General features: G+C 51.8%; 1 protein-coding gene across 1 annotated transcript in view; it reads left to right on the forward strand.

Moving 5' to 3' along the window:
• Window positions 1–3,968: 3,968 nt before the first annotated feature.
• Window positions 3,969–19,340, forward strand: part of TWIST2 (twist family bHLH transcription factor 2) — a gene marked incomplete at its 5' end in the record, with an annotated part of 40,190 nt that continues 24,818 nt past the window's right edge. Inside the window, one exon of the mRNA XM_080670351.1 lies at window positions 3,969–4,486. Within this exon, the coding sequence (XP_080526477.1) occupies window positions 3,969–4,451 (483 nt within the window). The 3' untranslated portion in view covers window positions 4,452–4,486. The remainder of the gene's footprint in view (window positions 4,487–19,340) is intronic.

Consider the following 19,340-nt stretch of genomic DNA (forward strand, 5'->3'; position numbering starts at 1 on the left):
TGCTTGAGCCTTTCCTTTTATTTATCAAGTTTTGCAATCCTGAGTCAGTTTCCAATTATCAGCCAAAGGTGACCAATAAGTGTTTTACTTGATGGATGTTATAAACTGGTGGGTTTTTACCACAGCCAATGGGTCCATCCTTTGCAGTCACTGTTCTTATACAGATTACTCATCCCTCGCCCTCTTTGGCCTGTGGAGGCATCTTTAGGTTCGTTCTTGAGTCTCTCCGACATGATTCCAGGAGTCACCGAGAGCTTCCTGGCTTTCTGCATAATAAGGTGCTCCGGGCTTATCTCGTGCGTGTTTGTCCCAGACTGTAAGCCAGCCATTTCTTCAAGGGGGTGGGGTGGGCTACGATCAGTCTGGACACTGCAGTGCTGACTGTCACTGGGTCGCCCAACGTTTCTGGTCTTTTCGGTGGCCAGGGCCAGGAAATACATTGTTTAAGAGAGAACATACCATGAGTTCATACTGATCTTTCAACAAATTCAGAACCCCATGGCCTTACTTAACTTTCTTCACTTCATCCATGCATCTCTTTTCTTTCAGGCTGGAAATCTTGATTCCCAAAGACAGAAACATAATTACTTATTTGCTTTAACTTACAGTTTCAGGATAACAACAGCAACATTGTTACAAAAATGTGAATACAGTTAATACAGCTTACGCCTTTTTTGTAATTTTTTTTCCCCTTCAGAGTATGTCCCAGTAGAGGTGTATAGTCAAATTATAGTGTTTTAAAGCTCTTTTACATTATTTCTGTCTGCAAGGTTAAGCCACCGAACTGATGCAAAATTAGATGCATTTGTTTGACTTTGTTTTTGATTTTTTAGGGATTTCTGTTTTGTTCATTTTGACTTAGTTTTCATAATTATGCATTTATATCGATTCCAAAAATCAAATCTGTAAGTTTTCTGCAGAGAAGCCTGGCTTCTGTCTTAGCTCTTACGCCCTGCTCTCTCCCATTTTCCTTATGTCATGGTTGAGCTTTCCATTGTTTTTATTTTTTACATTGTTGTGTTTGTTTTAATTGAGATTTGGTATAAATTTCAAGCCAAAAAATATCATAATATGAGTTTGTTGCAAGAACCACTTTGATTAAATCTTAAAGGCATCTATAAAGGTGTGTGAAAGGCCAGCGTGAGCTACAGGTGACAAACATGAGTGATGTCAAGAAGACAACACACCCTCCAGGTCATAGTCAGAGTGGGGGTGTCTCGGTTGGGGTCTGCTGCAGAGAACAGGACTCACACTGGCCGGTTCAAGCAGGAAACAACTTATTAGAGGCCCTAGTAGAATCATGTGGAGCTGAATGAACAGGCTCCGGGTAGAGCTTTGGGGATTGACTTCCAAGCTGCACTGCAGACTGGAACCTCAGGAGAACGAGGTTTCCAGAAGTGCCCCGAATAGAGAAGCTGCTGCTCCCAGCTCCCAGCTGTGCCACTGCTGCCACTCAGAAGATGCATGTTCATACCCTACCTCCAGATCAGTGACCAGACACTGTGCTGCCAACTGGACTTAACAAGGACCAGGCAGAGGGGGTGGCCCCTCCTCCCTTCCGCACCCACAAGAGTGCATCCTACAGACTAGGGTTGCCAGGGTCTGAGAAAGGTCATTTTGAGCTTCCCATCCCTTGTAATTCAGAGAGAAACAGTAGAGGAAGGATGGAAAGGAGAGTGGGCACCCACCCACTGGACATATGGAGGGAAATGTCATGGTACCATTGTCCTGTGTGCAATGGCAGAGCCAATATAGCGAAGGCCTGTCATATGCCTTCCTGAGCCATCATTCAAGGAGAAATCTCTCAAGGGTCGTTTAAAAGGGAATCTTGCCTGCCTGTGATGCCAGCCCTTTCTAAGGGCACCTGCACCATATCGCTGTAATTTAGGCTCTTAGTCCTGACTTCCAGGAAGTGCTCTAATGCTCATCACCAGTAGGAGAGACAGACACAGGGGAGTGGAGCAGGCTGCGCACAGGCAGGCTCCCCTCCTCCCTAAAAGCCTCCTGGTTTGTGGGGGAGGAATGTCACTGGGCTCATTTAAGCTGGACAGGCAATGGAGGACTAGGCCCCCCAACCCAGTGACACATGGAGTTAGTAAAGAGCAGCAAATCGCCGCTGTTGGCTCTGAGCGGAGCAGGAGCACACCCTGAAAGGAAATCCCGGTCGCGCAGGCCCATGGAGAGGCCCAAAGCCCAGGACAGAAGTGTCCCAGCGCTGAAGGGACCACAGAGGAAAGGCTCCTCTCGCTTTTTCTTCCTGAAATTTTTATTTTAGCATTTTAAAGAAAGGGATATCAGAAAGCTATGTTGCTGCGCTGGATAAATCAGGGCCTTCCCAGAGTGGGGACAGGAGGTAATCCAGCCGATGGCGGTGGCGCTGGGCAGGGCGGCTCCAGAGGACCCTTTAGCGATAGGATTGCGAAGCCCGCCGGTCAGGAAGAAACTAGTAACAATTAGCCCTGCTGGGTAGCCAGGTTTGTGTGAGGGCCTGCTCTTCTCTCGCCGACTGCTGGGGAAATGTCCCCTTGAACAGCCGGCCAGCACAGAGCGCCCTCCTCTAGTTTGGCCGAGGCGAGCGCTCTGCAGCCCTGAGTTCAACTTCAATAAAAGGGCCCGGCCCGCCCTTGATCTCGCGGCTTGCCTGACAGCCCCGCTCAGGCCCGGGCCTAATTGAGCTCGGGTCACCTGGGAATAGGTTCAAAGGCATCGAAGCCAGTAAACCACCTCCAGGCCTCGAGCCAGAGCGGCCTGGGGAACAAAGACCCCCCCCCCCCCCGCCCCACAACCACTTCAAACGGGCCCGCGCTCGGCGTCCAGATGGCGCAGGGCCGGGGTCCCCGGTGTCGCCCGCGGAGAACGCGCCCTGAGCTCCCGCCGCCCCACGCCTTCCTGCCGGAGGTTGCCTGGGCGCCCAGCACAGGGGAGGACGCACAGCTGCCCAGATGCCCTCTGTTCACTGCCTACTGGCGAGGCGAAGGGGGAGCGCAGTGACGGGGTCCGGCACCGCAGACCTAGTAGGCGCCCTCGGCCGCACCCCGCACCAGGGCAGGACCGCGCGGGTGGGCGCGGAGGGCGCCAGCGCCTCCCGCAGAGGCTTGCTGTGGCGCTGAAGTTTTAAGGCACTTAGGAGGAGGGTGTGCGAAGGGGTCGGAGCCAAGGCTCCCCAACAAGTTGGGCTGAGAACCGGTTTCCCCTTCCCGCAAGGCCTGCGCAGAGCGGTCGGCTACTGCAGGGCTCCTCAAGGTGCGTGGGTGGGGAGCTGCATCTCCAAGGGCGCCCGAATGTCCCCTCGCCGGAGGCGCCGGGATCCCTGCCCGTGCTGGTCCCCAGCCTCAGGCCGAACGTACAGGCCACCGCGAGTGCTCGCTGCACGCCCAGGGGCAGCCAAGGCGCACACAGGCCCCGGCGCCCCGAGGCTCCCCGCCCAGTCCTCACCTACAGGGCGCGCATCGAGGGTAAGACCCGCCAGCGGTGCCCCTCGCGCCCCGGGAGAGATCCCGCCGCCCAGCGGGCCTGATCTCCACGTTAAGGAGCTGACAAAGCCAGGTCAGCTGAGCCCAGGGCGCGGGCAGCCGGAGAGTGGCCAGAGCCCGGGTGGAGGTGCGGGCGGCGCGGCGAAGGCCGGCCTCCGGGGTGCCCGCCGCGGTCAGGGCCGAAGGGGGAGGCAAAACTGAAAGTGCCGCGCCGGGGGGGTGGGGGCGGTCGGCGAAGGCCCAGAACTTGTCCGGCCCCTGGCCGCGGCGGCCAATCAGCGCGCCGCCTTTGCTCCTGACAACTATTTAGCAACCCAGCCCGGCTAGAGTTTCCAAAAAAGTTAGAATAACTTCCTCTCCCGGAGACCTCGGTTTTGCACAAGCCGGCCTTGAAATCAGAAACTCCGAGAGCGTGTGCTCGGCGACCGCGGGCTTGGCCAGCGGCGCGCGCTCGGCGCCCGGCGCCCCCAGCCCCACGCGCGCTGGGCGGGCGCCATGGAGGAGGGCTCCAGCTCGCCCGTGTCCCCCGTGGACAGCCTGGGCACCAGCGAGGAGGAGCTCGAGCGGCAGCCCAAGCGCTTCGGCCGGAAGCGGCGCTACAGCAAGAAGTCGAGCGAAGATGGCAGCCCGACCCCCGGCAAGCGCGGCAAGAAGGGCAGCCCGAGCGCACAGTCCTTCGAGGAGCTGCAGAGCCAGCGCATCCTGGCCAACGTGCGCGAGCGCCAGCGCACCCAGTCGCTCAACGAGGCCTTCGCCGCGCTGCGCAAGATCATCCCCACGCTGCCTTCGGACAAGCTCAGCAAGATCCAGACGCTGAAGCTGGCCGCCAGGTACATAGACTTCCTCTACCAAGTCCTGCAGAGCGACGAGATGGACAATAAGATGACCAGCTGCAGCTACGTGGCCCACGAACGCCTCAGCTACGCCTTCTCCGTGTGGCGCATGGAGGGCGCGTGGTCCATGTCCGCCTCCCACTAGCGCCGCGCCACCCACGTCCGGACCGGCGCGCCAGGGTAGGTGCTGCGCTTGCGTTGGGCGCCCTCCACCGCGGGGGGCGGATGGCGTGACCCGCGCATCCCTTCTCTCGGAGGTCGGGCTGGACCCGGAGGCGCGATGGGGAGCACTTTTCCTCCTAGCAACAGATGGGGGTCGGTTGGGAAGCTCCCACGTCCCAGGGGCGCCCTGGGGCCTTTTACAAACTTCCATGCAGGGTGTCAATCAGATAAGGGCAGACTGGCAACTGTCGCGTTTTCCATTCTTGGTGTCGTGTGGTGGTCTGTGGGTGACTTTTGGGGGAGTGAGCATCAGAAGAACCGCCTGGGGCGGCCAGGGGCAGAGAGGTGGGGACCAGCTGCCCTTTGGGTCCCTCCTGGTGGCGGCGGTAGAGCAGGGTGGTGGCTTCTCGCTCTTCTTGGGAAGCGAACACCCAGTTCTCCCTGGCAGTCCTGTTTTGCGGTCGGCGGGTCCGGTGGGCGCCGGGGTGCGCACCCTGGGCCCCAGGTTTGCCTGGAGAGGGCTGGAGGACACTGCCCAATGCTGGGGGCGCCGCGGCCGGAGCAGCCCAGGAGCCGGGGATGGCCTGGCGTCGGGAGTGCGGAGGATGGGCCAAGGCTGATGCGCGCAGACCGCAGTGCGGTGGCCGGGACTGACACCACTGCTGGGAACCCGGCTCCCCGCGGGCAGGTGGAGCGGGGAACCCGGCTCCCCGCGGGCAGTGGAGCGGGGCTCGGAGCTGGGAGCCTCTGTTCCCAGCCTTGAACCTGGTCAGTCTAGGAGGGGGCTCTGTCCTTGCCGCTTCCCCGCGTCCAGCCTGCGAGGAAGCGCCTGGGGTCCTGGCAGGGAAACAGGTTTGAGGGGAATGAGGGCCGGTGCGGGTCGGTCCCCCGGGGGCAGGTAAAGGGGACGCAGCTGCCGAGAGCCCCGGAGTTCGGCTTCCTCTGGAAGAGTGTTCAGGGGCCGCACGGCGCCTTTTCACCAGGCACCTTGGAAGTCCCTTCAGACGAGCTCTAATCGCGGAGGCGCCGCCTTTCCAGAGGACTCCGGGCTATGGCTCCCGCGGGCCATGGAGGGGTGCAAGATTTATTTGGGGGGGGGGGGGGGTAAAAATCCTTCCTACTTAGTATGTTTAGTTTCTTGCTCACCTTGCAATGTTATAAAAGTCTCTGCTTCGCACAGAAGGAATTTAGATCACCCAGGAGCGAGCAGCCACCCACTCTCCCAAACAGATCTATTTCTTTTTTTATGTGGTTCTATAATATCTGCAAATGTGTTTGTTGTGCCCACGAAAAGCTGATATAGCTCAGTTGGATTTTATTTTGTGTGTTTTATTTCTGTGCCACTGAGAATTCTGATGATATAGCCCTCGAAAGTAATGATCAGTTTATAGGTCTTTAAAAACGAATTTCAGCAGAGAATAACTTATGGGAAACTGCTCCTATCTTTGTCAAAAGCAGATGGAAAGTGTCTCAATCACATATTTCTCTGGGAAAGAGGAGTTGGATTGGCTGAGTACTGAAATGCTGCAGTGGGATAATACATTAATTCTGGGTTTTGCTGCCTAAATTATGAGCTCACATTAGTCAATTCCATTTACCCTTTAGACCATCCATAGTTTATAGCACAGATGAAATAAGAACAAACAGATGAGGAATGTCATCTTTTAAAAATATACACACATAGCTTTGTTTAAGGAAAATGCCAACAGAATTTTCGTTAAGATTTTCCTCCAGAAAATTATTGAAAACAAATACCAGGAGATATACCTCCATGCAGAATTTAGTAGGGTCATTGAAAATTCATTACAAAATAAATGCATTCCTAACACTGACATAGATCACAATGAAAGATTATATAAAAATAAAAGGCAGTACTTGTAATCAGTAAATGATAAGTGTGAAGAGTTTGTTTGGAAAAAAAATCCTCAAAATGTAACAGATAACACATTGAGCTGGAGAGCAAATGATTTCTATGGGGCCCATTTATTTATATTTTTATAAAATTGAATCTAGTTGACCAATTTCTTCAAGTAGATGGATACCCACCCTGTCTGAGAAGAGGGGTGTACGTGTGTTCTTATGTAGGAATGACCTGGGCACACCTTGTGTTTACTTGCCGGGCATATTAAGCAAAAACTTTGTGTTCTTTCTGCTTTGAACCCATTCGTCTCTATGAGAATAAATGCAGTCACCATCGGTTTGATTTCCTGAAGATGTTGCTAAATGCCGTTTGTTATTTACCTATAACATTTTAAAGAAACACTAGTTACATGTATCACCAAAGAATTTCTAGACCTTTCAGGAAATGGTATGTGATTTTAATATCTAATGTGAGATGTTTTCACATATGTGTATATATATGTGTATATATATTTTTTAAAAAGCTGTGTCTATGTGAACAGCAGCAACCATAGAAAGTGTAAATTGCCCCTTGATATAGAGACACAGGAAGTCGTATGGCTGGTGCTGTTATTTACCCTGACTTTCTTCTTTGGCCTGGCATTTAAAAACACAGACAGACAATAAATCAGGTGTCTTTGGACAATCATCTGGGTTCATCTAATAGAAAACTCTTAAAGGAGTTTTCAGTATTTTCATTAAATGCCTGCACTTCAGGAGCAGGGTCTGAGGCGTCTGGTATGGAGGGTGTAGGGAGGTGATGATTACTTATTGGACATGGCCTTTTTTGTTCTGTTTTGTGGTTAAAGAAAACATCTTCTGTATGTTCTGCAAAGTATGTGCAGATTTTTAGTGGGTTACCATACTCAACAAACTAGTTTTTCTACGACCCTCTCAGTATCCAGTATGTGTGAGCCTTTTCCTCCCTCCTGTAAATTCACTTCTTGGAGGTGTTTGCTAACTGCTATAATTGGATTGCTAGCTGGTTTCAAAAGAAAATGAATTCCTCATGGAGAACGGAAATGCAGAATTTCAGTAGAGCTTTTGATTGGTCAGAGGAAGCAGAATGAAAGACTGAGCTACCTGAATTATACGCGATGTTTCCTTATAAAATACCCATCGGTAAGATCCAATGTAGGGAGTTGACCTCAGTCATGTGGCTATTGTTCCCTTGAATGTCAGTAGAAAGTCTGACGATCCATCGGGCCAGAGTAGGAGCTGGAGGGTGGCCGTTTGAGGTCCATTGAAATATAGTCCTGTATCGAGCTTTACTAAAAGCTGCATATTTTCAGACAAGTCTTGAGCCTGAAAAAAAACTGAGTTTTCATCATCCCCACTTCACAGTATTCTGGACAGACAGCACTGATGCCGGATTCCTTTTGCCTGGCAAGAAGCTCATAAAGTAAACTCTGTGAGCCGAGCACTATAACTCATAGTTTTAGTTTAAAGCTGGGTTTAAAAAAACAAATATTTTAATAAGCCAATTTTAAAGGCTGAACTTTTATGACAGTTTTTAAGCTTCGTGTATATATTCATCTATTCTCACTGGTGTCTTTAAACCCACGAATGCATGCTGGAATGTCTGTTTATATTTGTGTCTTTTCATGGGAAAGGATAAATGTGCTGCAAAAGGCAAACCAAAGACAAAGCTCTGCACCAGCAGAGAGTTCACGAATGAGGCAATAAAACTCCGAGATGAGATGAACGTGTGACTGTAGCCAAGGAACAGAAAGCCATAAAGAAGCAATAGCATCTAAGAGATATAGACAGGGGTGCAGTCAAGATGAAATACTAAAAACAGAAACTGCTTAACAAGGTGTTCCACGTGGCCACCTGAGGCTGTGCACGTGATAGGATTATATGGAAAGGAACACACACACACACACACACACACACACACACACACACACACACACAGTGCATGTAAAATTGGAGAAAGTGGAATAGGCTCTGGAGATGGTGTAATGTCAGTCTCCTGGCTGTGACACTGGATGGAGTGCTGCAAGGTGTTAGCACTGGAGAAACGGAGTGATGAGGATGATGGGATCTCTCTATTATTTCTTACAACTTCATGCGAATCTGCAATAATCTCAAGTAAAAAAATTTAAAAAGTTATTCCACAAGGATTAATTTTTTTTCTATATTCAAATGACCAAGTTACTATACCTTATCTCAGAGTAATAAACTAAAAATATGCTTTGAGAAAATATCCATTTTTTCCTGATGTCATTTGTATTATTACTCTTCTTTTCAGAACATGAGGAATCTCAACACATTTCCAATATTTAATCCATCAGAAGTATTTCTTTGTAATTCTTTAAAGAGTAGAATTCCAGAAATCTGAGAAAAATACCAATCAATATTTATTCCTATTCTAATAAAGAATATATTTTTCAAAGAAATGTTAGGAAATACTTACCTGAAACTGGCACATTTGCTTTTAGCTAATTGACTTACATCACACACACAGACACACAGACACACACTCTGTTAAAGGCACCGATTCATAAAAATTATTCACTATGCAGTGTAGACTCTAAAGGTTTAGTATTCAGAGCCACACACAGTTAGAAGGAGTGGGGAGAGAGAGAAAAAGAGAAAGATCAAATCCTCAATTCAGTTGTGGTTATTTTAAATTAATATTTGTTTGTCCTGGGAACATATTTTGTATTTGGTTCAGCAATAAACCTCAGAATGCAATTTAGTTATATTAAATGTGCCTGATTTCATGTTAGTGCTGGAATGAGATGCAGGGACATGTGACGGAAGAGCAGTGCGATTTTCGTGCTGATGTAAACCCAGGCACAGTGGGATTTTTCTCCAGTGATTACTAACGGTTGTCACGTTGAAAGGAGACTTGAATCAGAAACTGGAAAAGCCAGCATGTAACTTTATTCTGACAGGAGAGACATTTTTAGTGGTTAGTTGAAAATAGAGTCATTTTGAGTCAAAACAGTGTTTTACATGCTTTAAATACCTATATTATTTTATCCGCAACGCGACTGCTTGGAATCGCATGCTCCTGTGATTATGTGTAAGGAAGCACATGAGTGGTCTGAGCGTGCGCTGTCTATCGAGGCTGTTTGGTGTTCACCCCGTTTCTCATCGTGACACCTCTGTTATCTGACCAGGGAACGAGTTCGATGACTAGCTTCTCACGACGCCTCCTGTAGAATTGTAATTTTACTTCTCAAGTCCTGAGAGCAATGCCTTTAACATCAGGCACGACCCTCCTTCCTTTAGGTCAGAATTTCTCCGTCAATTAAATGAAGGGCAGGGTTGAACCCAGAGAGCTTTCAGTTTTCAAATTCAGTTATTCTGGAAAATATCACTTCCTTTTAGCTCACATTCAGCCTTAAAAAAAAAATAGCCATCAGGATCTTTCGGGGGCTTGTAAATTCAGTGATGTTGTCTGGCATTGGATTTGTAGTTCTCACTGTTTAATTCCATGGCGAGCTCACATTTGTTTTTCTGGCTGTGCAGGTCTGGTGTGTGACTGACGGGAAAGATTTGGGCAAAAACCTTGATTTTTATTAACCCTTTGATGGTGACCAAGCATCAGACCCCAACTGGCTGAGGTTTGTGGTGTGGTCGCCCCCAGACCCCTTCCCAAGTGCCCGGCCGAGCAGCTCAGACAGGACACGGAGGGCTGGCCTTTGGCTTGCAGAGGGGAGGCATAGGGAGCCTTTATTGACTTGCCCATGGAGAGCAGATGCCCAAACTTTTGTTGTGAACGCTGTTTTTCTGTGCTGTACAAGCAACATGCCCGGAGCCTTTCTGTTAAATTCTCTGGGAGTATGCTTCTCTTCTTAAGAGGTTCGAGCGTTTTCTGCCTGCTTCAGAGGCAAGTGGGGGCTCCAGGAGAGGCAGCTTGTAAAAGAAACACACTCCCTAAAGGAAAACACGGGCCCGGGTTTACGGCCGGACTCGGCGGCCGCTGCGGGTTCTTTGTGTGTTCCACTCCGAACATTCTGTAAGTCACAATGCAAACAGGCAGCGTGTTCCTTCATCATGAGATCTGGAAACAAATGTCGAGTTGCTCTTTCCTTCTATGAATCGCAGTGCTTCCAGTCACTGTGGTTTGCAGGCATGCAGAAGGCTCAGAAGTGAAAAGCCTCAGGCTCTGTGTGCCTTTCTGGACCTGTGGGTGCCAAGGTGCCTGTCACCTAGTCCTTGCCTCCCCTGCCCTTAACTTGGAGGAACGATAACCAGGCAAGCAGCCTCGCAGGGTTAGCAAGATCTATACCCTCATTGGGTCACTTCCAGAAAGCGTGTGTGAATTTAAAATCCCATTTTAATGAGATTGCCCCGGGAATACACGTAAAGCACTGGTCACGCCTTTGGGCATGCCCGAGTCACTACGCATTGGGAAGGCACGGAGGAAGAATGTCTCTGTTCACCTAACTGGGTTGGACTGATGAACAACGTCTTCATTGAAGAGTAATGTCCCTGAATTGACATCATTCCAAAGTGCGTGCCGCGTCCATATTGGTTCCTGATGAGGTTTCAGAATGCACCCAGCATCTGCCTCCCCCGTTTCGTGATACCTGTGAGGAGGAGGGGACTTCAAAGAGAAGGATCTGACCCTTTGTGCACTGTGTCTGTCTGGAGAGCGTTTCTTCTCCAGCCACCCCTCCCTGCACTGGCTGAGCTCTCGTCTTTTATTATTATCCTTGTTGTTGTTATTGTTAACCAAAGTCCATGCAGAGTTTCGCATTATAATAAGTAACAAAGAATGAACACAAAGCCCAGCATCAGACCCAGCACCATCACACAGGGAGCAACACGCCATCAGGGTTCTCCGAGCCCAGAGTTTCTGGGAATCCTGGGATTTCTGGGCAGCTCGGGAATAGATGCGCCCCCACATGTGTGCTTGGTGAATCCTTAGTTACTATTTTCTAAGAAAATCCTTCCACTGATACTAGAACAGAAGCGCCCCAAGGGTATCTGCCCTAGGAAACCTGGTGTGTTGTTTGTGATGATTTCTCTTGTGCAAAATGACCTGCTCGGATCACCCACCCCGACGTGGCTCGTGCGGGGACTCCGGATGTGTCCAGGTCCCTCTGGTGTAATTGTGTAACAAAGAGTCACACCGTGAGATCTTTTAAGGGCAAAATTAACTTAAGGCTGTTTTGCTGGGTGTTCAATTATTGCCAATTCCAAAACCCTCTCTTAGACTATTTTTTTTGAGGGTCGAGATTTTATTTTAATTAAACAATAGTCAAAAGTCATGGACTATGATGCATTTACCTGCTTGTTTCAACTATTGCTATTATGCTATATCCATCTTTGGTTTATTACATTCCACAAATGAACAATTTCATAGAATTGCATTGTCAAACAATGTAATCTCCTTGTGTGTCTCCAGTGACTCTATTAACCCATCATTTACAATTTATAATATGAAAAAGGTAATTTTCTCAGGAATGACAAAGTAAAAGAGAAAGCTAGGATGTGGACAGGAAAAGGGATGTGTGGAGAGTTTCACAAGGAATGGGCAGTTGAGGGGACCCAGGCTTGTAGGGCAGCCTGTCCCTCCCTCTGCTACCTGTTACAGAGATGGCTTCTCCCTTGGGCCCCTCAGACACCTGGAGGACAGAGGCTTATCCGGACAAGCGCCTTGCGTGCCTTCCCAGAAAAATGGCACTTTGTAAAAATTCTAACAGGTCACCTCATTGCTGCCGGGCAGTCACCTGGGCCATGGTGACTTGACAAGGACCCACAGCCTTCGCCTCTCATTTCTTCCCAGGCATCCAAGTTTCCCTGCAAGGGGCATCCGGAGGAGCCCAGAGGTGCCCCTGCCAGCCTGCCACAGTCACCAGGTGCCTCAGGTGCCAGAGAAGGCAGAGCCCTGAGAGCAGGTGGTCAGGGTGGTGGGGGCTGTAGGAGAAGGGTGCTGGGCTAGCCTGGGCTGCTCAGTGCCCCTGAGTAACCTGGAGGGACGTCCAGTGGCCGTGGAGGGGAGTGAGAGGGAAGACCCTGCGTGCTCCACCGCCCTCATACTTCTTGGACCTCCGCGTGGACAGCCTCGGAGCTGCTCGCTGATCCGCCCTCAGGTCACACCGCCGAATGTCTGAGCGTGAGCCCAGCGCGTCTCAGCATTTGCCAAGGTTAATGAAAGGAAGTGATAACTCAGCATTTATTTCCTCCTCCTGGATTTCATAGCTGTAGACATCACCCTACGTCAGATTCCTCTTTCAAAGCTTTGGCTCTCTGAAGACAGCCGGCCTCCAGGAGAAGACCAGCCCACCCGCCGTGGGGTCTGCAGGGGAAACAGATGAGCCTGGCCCTGCGGAGAGCCAGCGATCACGTGGTCCATCCTGGAAAGCATCCTCCTGCGTGAACGGTGATAGCATGTTACTTCCGCAGGTGACAGACCTGTTCTCCAGCTCGTTCCCGAGAAGCGTGTCCCTGTGGCGAGTCTGCGAACCGAGATCCCGGACAATCAGCTTGTGGTGTACGTTGTTTGAAAGTTACAGCAACTAGAGTTTAATGCTAATTACATAATTTCACTTTTTATAACCAGAAAGAAGGAGAGGGAAAGTGAGGAGCACAGTTGGATGCTGGCGGCCGTGCGGGCTCCGGGGCGCCCTCTGTGCTTGCTGCTGCTCCACCCTCTGCACCGGAAAACACTCGTCCACGGAGGCAGAGCGCTCGCACGTGTGATGATGTGCAGGGGATGTGACTCTCCACAAGGGATTTTGCAACTTATTGAAGTCATTGTTTCCAGAATAAACCATGTGTCATTCTTTCCCTTAGTAATGAGCATCTGTGTGATGGAGCATTTGTCTATTTTGGGAAATTTTAATTAGACAGAAGCCAAAGGCTGTTGCCTTTGTAGGAACAGGCCAGAGTCCCCCGTTAGTCTGCTGGGCAGAACCCGTTGTCTTGTGTCCAGGGCATCCGTTCTCTGAAGCAAGACTCCACGGACGTTGGCCATGGCGTGGACAACACTTTCTGCCTCTCGGTCCTTTAATTCTGTGTGGCCTTGGGCAAAGCAAAGCCCCTCTGGGCCCTGGTTTACCAACCGATCTCTGAAATGACGCGTGCATTTTGGACAGGCCTCCAGGCAGGAAAATCCTCAGCACCGGGAGGCAGGGCCACTCCCTCCTAGTCACCTGCCCCTCCGAACTGAAAGCACGTGCTCCGGCACGGGACCCTCATTACTCACAGTTGCCAACGGGGCAGACAACAGGAATGCCCGTCAGCGGAGGAATGGGCTCGTAGACCGTGGTTGCGCCGCGCGATGGACTGTTACTCCACCAGAAGGACGATGCTCATTCAAGGAGGAACCTTGAAATCATTGCGCTAAGTGGAGGAAGTCAGACACAAAAACCAAATTTTGTATGATTGCATTGAAATGAAAAACCCAGAACAGGCAAAAGTGAACTGGTGGTCGCCAGGGCCTGGGGTGGGGGAAGGAGTGGGACGGAGAGGGGGACATGACTGCTTAACGGATGTGGGATTTCTGCTTGGGGCCATAAGAAGGCTCTGGAACTAGGTAGGAATGGTGTTTGCACAACAGTGAGACTTAATTCCACTGACTTGTGCACTTTAAAACGGTTGAAATGATAAATTATATATTTGGGTATTTTACCACCAAAAAAAAAAAAAAAACCCTATGACTCAGCCCGGGGGCCTCTCTGGTAACCGTAGGAGGTATCATAAGCCTTCAACTTTTCTCCACTTTCCACAGATGTTATCCAGTTTATCCACATGATTCAATGATTCAATGCTTATCAGATGATTCTCATTTAGTCTAGTTGTGTCTGAGTAAAAGCATTTCCTTTCGAAATCTATTTCCTAATGTGTTCATTAAAAAGCAAGTTCCCCAGACGACTCGGGTCACACGCGGCTTCTGCTCCCCGGGGATCCTAGTGGCCTGTCCGTGGCGCCTCTGGAAGCCTCTCGTGGGATTGAGTTCTCGCACTTGGGCGTCGGGGCCAGGGGAGGGAGTGCCCCACGGTTCTGCATCTCTGCATCTGGTGGGGGTGGTCCAGGAGCCGATCACGCCCAGCAGTGGCTTCCCCAGAGCCAGACCCATCCAGGCTGGTTCCAGGCACAGAGATCCCCCAGGGCTGCCGCCGCCACCAGGGGTGATTCCTGGAGAGTGGGGCTCTGGCTCCAAGGCTCTCTCCAGTCCTGCTTTGCTGGGGGCTGGGACTGGAGCCACACACAGTGAGTGTGCTTGTGGGTGCTGCCCCAGAGAGAGGGTGAGGGTGACAAAACCATGCAGGGCTCACGGAGGGTTTCCTCTCCTTTGCTCTTTTCTCTCCTCCGCTCATCGCCTCCCCCTGCTTCCCGAGCCACCTGTGTGCTAGGACCCACCTAGAAGGATGGGCAGGACAGTGCCTCGCCTGTGTTTCCTGGGCCGTGATTTAGCTCGTTCTTTTTAAAGCCCCATGACCTTCCTGGCGTCCAGCAGTCAGCACTGTGGGACCCTCACAGCCACCCAGAGCGTGCGCGGGGCTTGAGGAATCCAGACAGAAGGGCCAGGAGAACTCAGAACAGACCCCACAGAAGCTGACCGGGAGGGAGGCCAGTGGCCGAGGTTGCTGCTATTCCCCATTCCCAGTCCTCTGGTCCCGGCAGAGACACCGGCTAGGGAGGCGGGAGGGGAGACAGACTCCCGAGAGCTGCCGAGAGGGCTCCTGGTGGAGACAGAGGCTGGTTGCCGCCACTCCCGTGGTTAGGGTAAGTTGTGCCGTAGTCTGACCAGAGGCTGGGTCACCCCGCAAGTCAGACACGTCTTGTCTTGGGGCCCATTTGTCATTGCCGCTAGTCTCCCGGCAGCTGCAGAGCCGACACACTTGGATTCATGGGTGCTGCTCAGCACACGAGCTTTCCCAGGACACTGTCTCCTCCCTGGCCACTCTGCTTCTGAGTGACCGCGCTGGGGCTCATTCATGTCCACCGCCATGTGCCCGGACCCTGCGGCCAGCACACCAGTCACGACAGCGTGGATAGCAGGGGCGCTCCGTCCTTTGACTGTCCAGCTGGCTTCAGACATGCCATCGAGGTACCATGAAGTAAGTTGGTACCCTGAGTGTACCGTGTGCCCCCTCCCACCTACCCCCGTCCTTCTCAGAGTCCCTGAAGCTGGTTGGGCACGGGTGTCGCCATGGTCACCCACTCAACTTCTCTCTTAAAACATCTGCCACCAGAACCAATAGGAAACAGGCTTCCTGGTGGATGTCAGTGGACACCTTGGTTTTGTCTCACCGAGGTCCCATGGCCCCGTCTGGTGGGGACCGACTGCAGTGTGTGGCCCCACCAGGGTTGGAACGTAGAGGGCCGCCCGGGATGCTGTCCCACAGAATCCTATGAACATTCCGGAAACTGCAGTGTCATTTATTACTGTCACTTCACAGCCTCTGGATCCTAGAGCTGGCCTTCCAACATATAGCAAGCCAAGTCAAAGAAAAGGAAGAATTCCCACCACATTAAAATTGTAAGCTTCCAAATACCAAAAAAGAGTCTGATAATCAGAGTTTTACAGGAACCAGGAAGTATTTATGATGTTTTATAGGGGATCAGTACTGTAACTAGACAGAGAGTCCTTCAAAATTCAAAAGAACAAAGGCAATTGTACCGCAGGAAATGAGGGAAAATATGGACTTGCAAAAGAAGACATTCATTTGGCCAATAAATATATAAAAAGTGTTGAACTTCAATAACAACCAAGAAATTGAAAATAAAACAGGACGACATTATGTTTTATTAAATTGGAAAAAGTATAAAGATGAGCCCCGGGATTGAGGAAGGAATCTCTTTCTTAGAGATTCTGATAGATAAGAAAAGATTTTAAAATAGGAAACACCCTTTGAGGGCTAATATGACTGCAATGTCCTGGGAAGTTGCTTGAATAAATTGTGGTTTATCCAGATGCTGGAACACGATGCAGTCAGCAAAATTTGTATCAAAAACAAATATTTAATAACATGAAGGGAAAGGTTACGTGGGGGGCAGGTCACACGGTCTCAGGTTGAAAATTCCAAGTGTGCGCTCACATGCGTGCGTTTATCTCAGAGAGGTGAGAGGGAAGTCTTTAGGTCAGTGATTTTCATCCTTTTTCATCTCATGGCATCTGCATCCTTCTTCAACTACTTACTGAATTCTGCGACACACCCAGAAATACATTTTTTGCTGATCCGATAAAAGAAAGGTATACTTTTGACTCAGTCACACCGGACAGCTACTGTTGCATAGGCTGTTGTCATTGTTTTGTTTGACAACCTACGGGAAAAGGGGTCGGGGTCCCTGGCTAAAGAGGCGGGTACTGCTGTCCTAAACATTCTTGCAGCACACTGGCTGAAAATCGCTGCTCCAGACCAAAATGTCAAGGAAAGATCTTCCTTTCCTTCGTATTGGTCTTATTGCTTTTCTTTCTTTTCCAAATTTTCTGCAAATGCCTGGCATGACTTTGACATCTGAGAAAACAAGCCAGTGCTCTTTAAAGAAAGCGTGGGAGTCACATCCCAGCAATGCCTTCCTCTGCCTGTGGCTCCCTCTGCCCCCAAATCTCCCCACCCCAGCCCCTCCCCGTAGAGCAGTGAGCTCTTTTGCCTCTCCCACGCCCACCCCCACCTCCGAGAGATGCCTTCCCGGGGCCTTTCTCCGGTGTGAGGCCTTTGGTTCCCACTGAAGTCATACAAGAACGAGCCTTACAGAATACATCATGTGTCTCTGTAGCCCACACTGAAGGCCCTGCTTCATTTACATGCTGCGCCTCGGATGTCAGGGAAATTCAACGAGTTCTTCCAGAATGTGGCGCCGCGGTGGCCTGGCTCCCTCAGGGACCCATGGGCTGGCCTCTGCACCCGGCCTTGGTCACAGGACTCATCTTCCTTCCATGCGCTCGCCCTACCCTCCGTCTCCGCGTCCTCATTTGTCTTCATTTCCTTGTTCTTCTCCGTGTATTCGGGTTACGTATTCTTCAGTGTGAACCATTTTCCATCGGTGGGAGCGCAGTGAACTCACTAACTCTTCCTCTATCCCTCCTCCCAGGGCAGGAGGGCAGGAGGGCAGGAGGGCAAGGGGGTGGGTAGGGGGGCAGGAAGAACCCTCCCAGCCTTGGGAGGGGCTCATACTCATCAGTCACTGGGAACAAATGAAAATCCCTGCTTCCTGGCTCTGGCCTCCCGGGATGCACGGAGGGTTCAGGACTGAAGGTGGAGACGACCCCTCCCCACCCCGCGGTCAGGTCTCCAGAATCTGGCCCCTCCTCTCCTATAACTTCGGAATCACACCTGCACCTCCCGGGACCCACCACCCTGTGTCCCCAGGCAGCACCCAGGCTCCCGGCTCACTTCTCAGACTCTCGGGCATGTGATTGGCACTGGGCCTGCCTTCTTTCACACCCTGGCTGCACTTGCTGTGCTCTCCGGCACATTCTGGGCCACGCTGGCCAGGTGACCAGTTCTTTTCAGGGAGAGGACTGAGATGTGTGTCAGGTTCCATCAGGGCCGGGAAGCGGCCAAGGTTTCCCGGAGGGAAGGCCTGGGCCCGCACCTTCCCCGGCACCGAGCTGAGCGTTCATCCTCCGTCCCAGCCACAGCTGCCTTTTGCTGCAGAGACAGCAACCATGAGGTGAAGGCCGGGTTAGTCCCCGAAGGGGCCTCCCGCATGATTCAGCCCGGGGAGCGCAGTGACTCAGAGCCATGGCTTTTGTCTTCTGGCTGCAAACAGACAGAGCAGGGAGGCTTTCATGGGACGCCAGGACTCCTGGTGGAGGCAGCTCCCAGCTCCTGAGGGCCAGCCTGGGCGCAGGTGGTCGGGACCGGCAGGATCAAGACCAGGTGGGACCAGGGCAGAGAGGCTGGTGCCCGCTGGGCTGAGCAGGGCCGAGAGGTTGGGGCTGGGGGGCAGGCCTTGGCCGCTCTGCAGAGATGTTGGGCCAGGGTCCACCCTGCTCTGGGGTCCACCTGCCCTGGGCGTACCTTCCCTGGGCCAACCTGCCCTGGGTGCACCTGCCCTGGGCCCACCTGCTTGGCCTTCATGGGTACATGCAGAGCACTGTTCCACATCCCGAAAGCCACACCCTCAGGATGTACCTGTCAGGTACAACCCCATAAGCAGTCTCCCTTCTCTGAGCTCCTGCTCTCTAAAGAAGGGGGTCCTTGGTTCCCCTCTTCAAGACCCTCCTTGAGGCCAATAGTGCGAGGTGTGTGGCAGGGCTGGGCCTGGGGATCCATGGAAGGGGACGGGCTCTGACAGGCTGCGGGGAAGCCGAGGTGAGAGCAGGGTCTGGTGGCTGGGTGGGCGGCCTCCCCATCCGGGCCTGGCTGGAAGGGGTGTGAGGACCTCCTCCCTCCCCTCCAAATGGCAAAAAGCAGAGAAGGAGTGGCACAGCTGCCCTGCCCGGGAGAACACAGGGAACAAAGACGCGTGAAGATGCTGCGTGCCGACAGCTGAGCTGGACGCCGACCCTTCCCTTTGCACTTGGCAAAGAGAGTTATTTTAATCCCGAAAAGGGTCCCAGGAGGGGCTCGTTGTCCCATTTCCCAGATGGGGAACCCGAGGGGCTGAGGTAGCTCAGCTAAGGGGTCTAGCTATCAGTGGCAGAGCCAGGAATTGAACCCAGGCTGTCTGTGCCCAAAGCAGATTGTCCAAAAAATAAAATTGCCCTCTGTGACAGAGGGGCCCAGCTCCTGCTGTGGGACCTGTCGCTACCCTGGAGATCTCTGCCTCAGGGAGTTAGTGATCCCCACACCCACAGGGCATCTCCATGGGGAGGGAGCGAGAGGCGGGCCTGGGTCCTGGCTAGGCACCTGGGCATGTCCTCCGCCCCGGCCCACTACTTGCAGGTGGCCCAGCCAGTTCACCACTTCACCCCACACACCTGGGCGTTTCTGTGTTGTCAGGATTCAGCAAGGCAGGCCAGACACAGTTTAGCCGGGACACAGGAGCCCCGGGCCCTGAAACGGCCAGGGCATCTCCTGACCACCCACACACCACAGATTATGCCTTTGAA

The sequence above is a fragment of the Plecotus auritus genome, assembly GCF_963455305.1.
Source record: "Plecotus auritus genome assembly, chromosome: 5".
In the NCBI taxonomy this organism is placed as follows: domain Eukaryota; kingdom Metazoa; phylum Chordata; class Mammalia; order Chiroptera; family Vespertilionidae; genus Plecotus; species Plecotus auritus.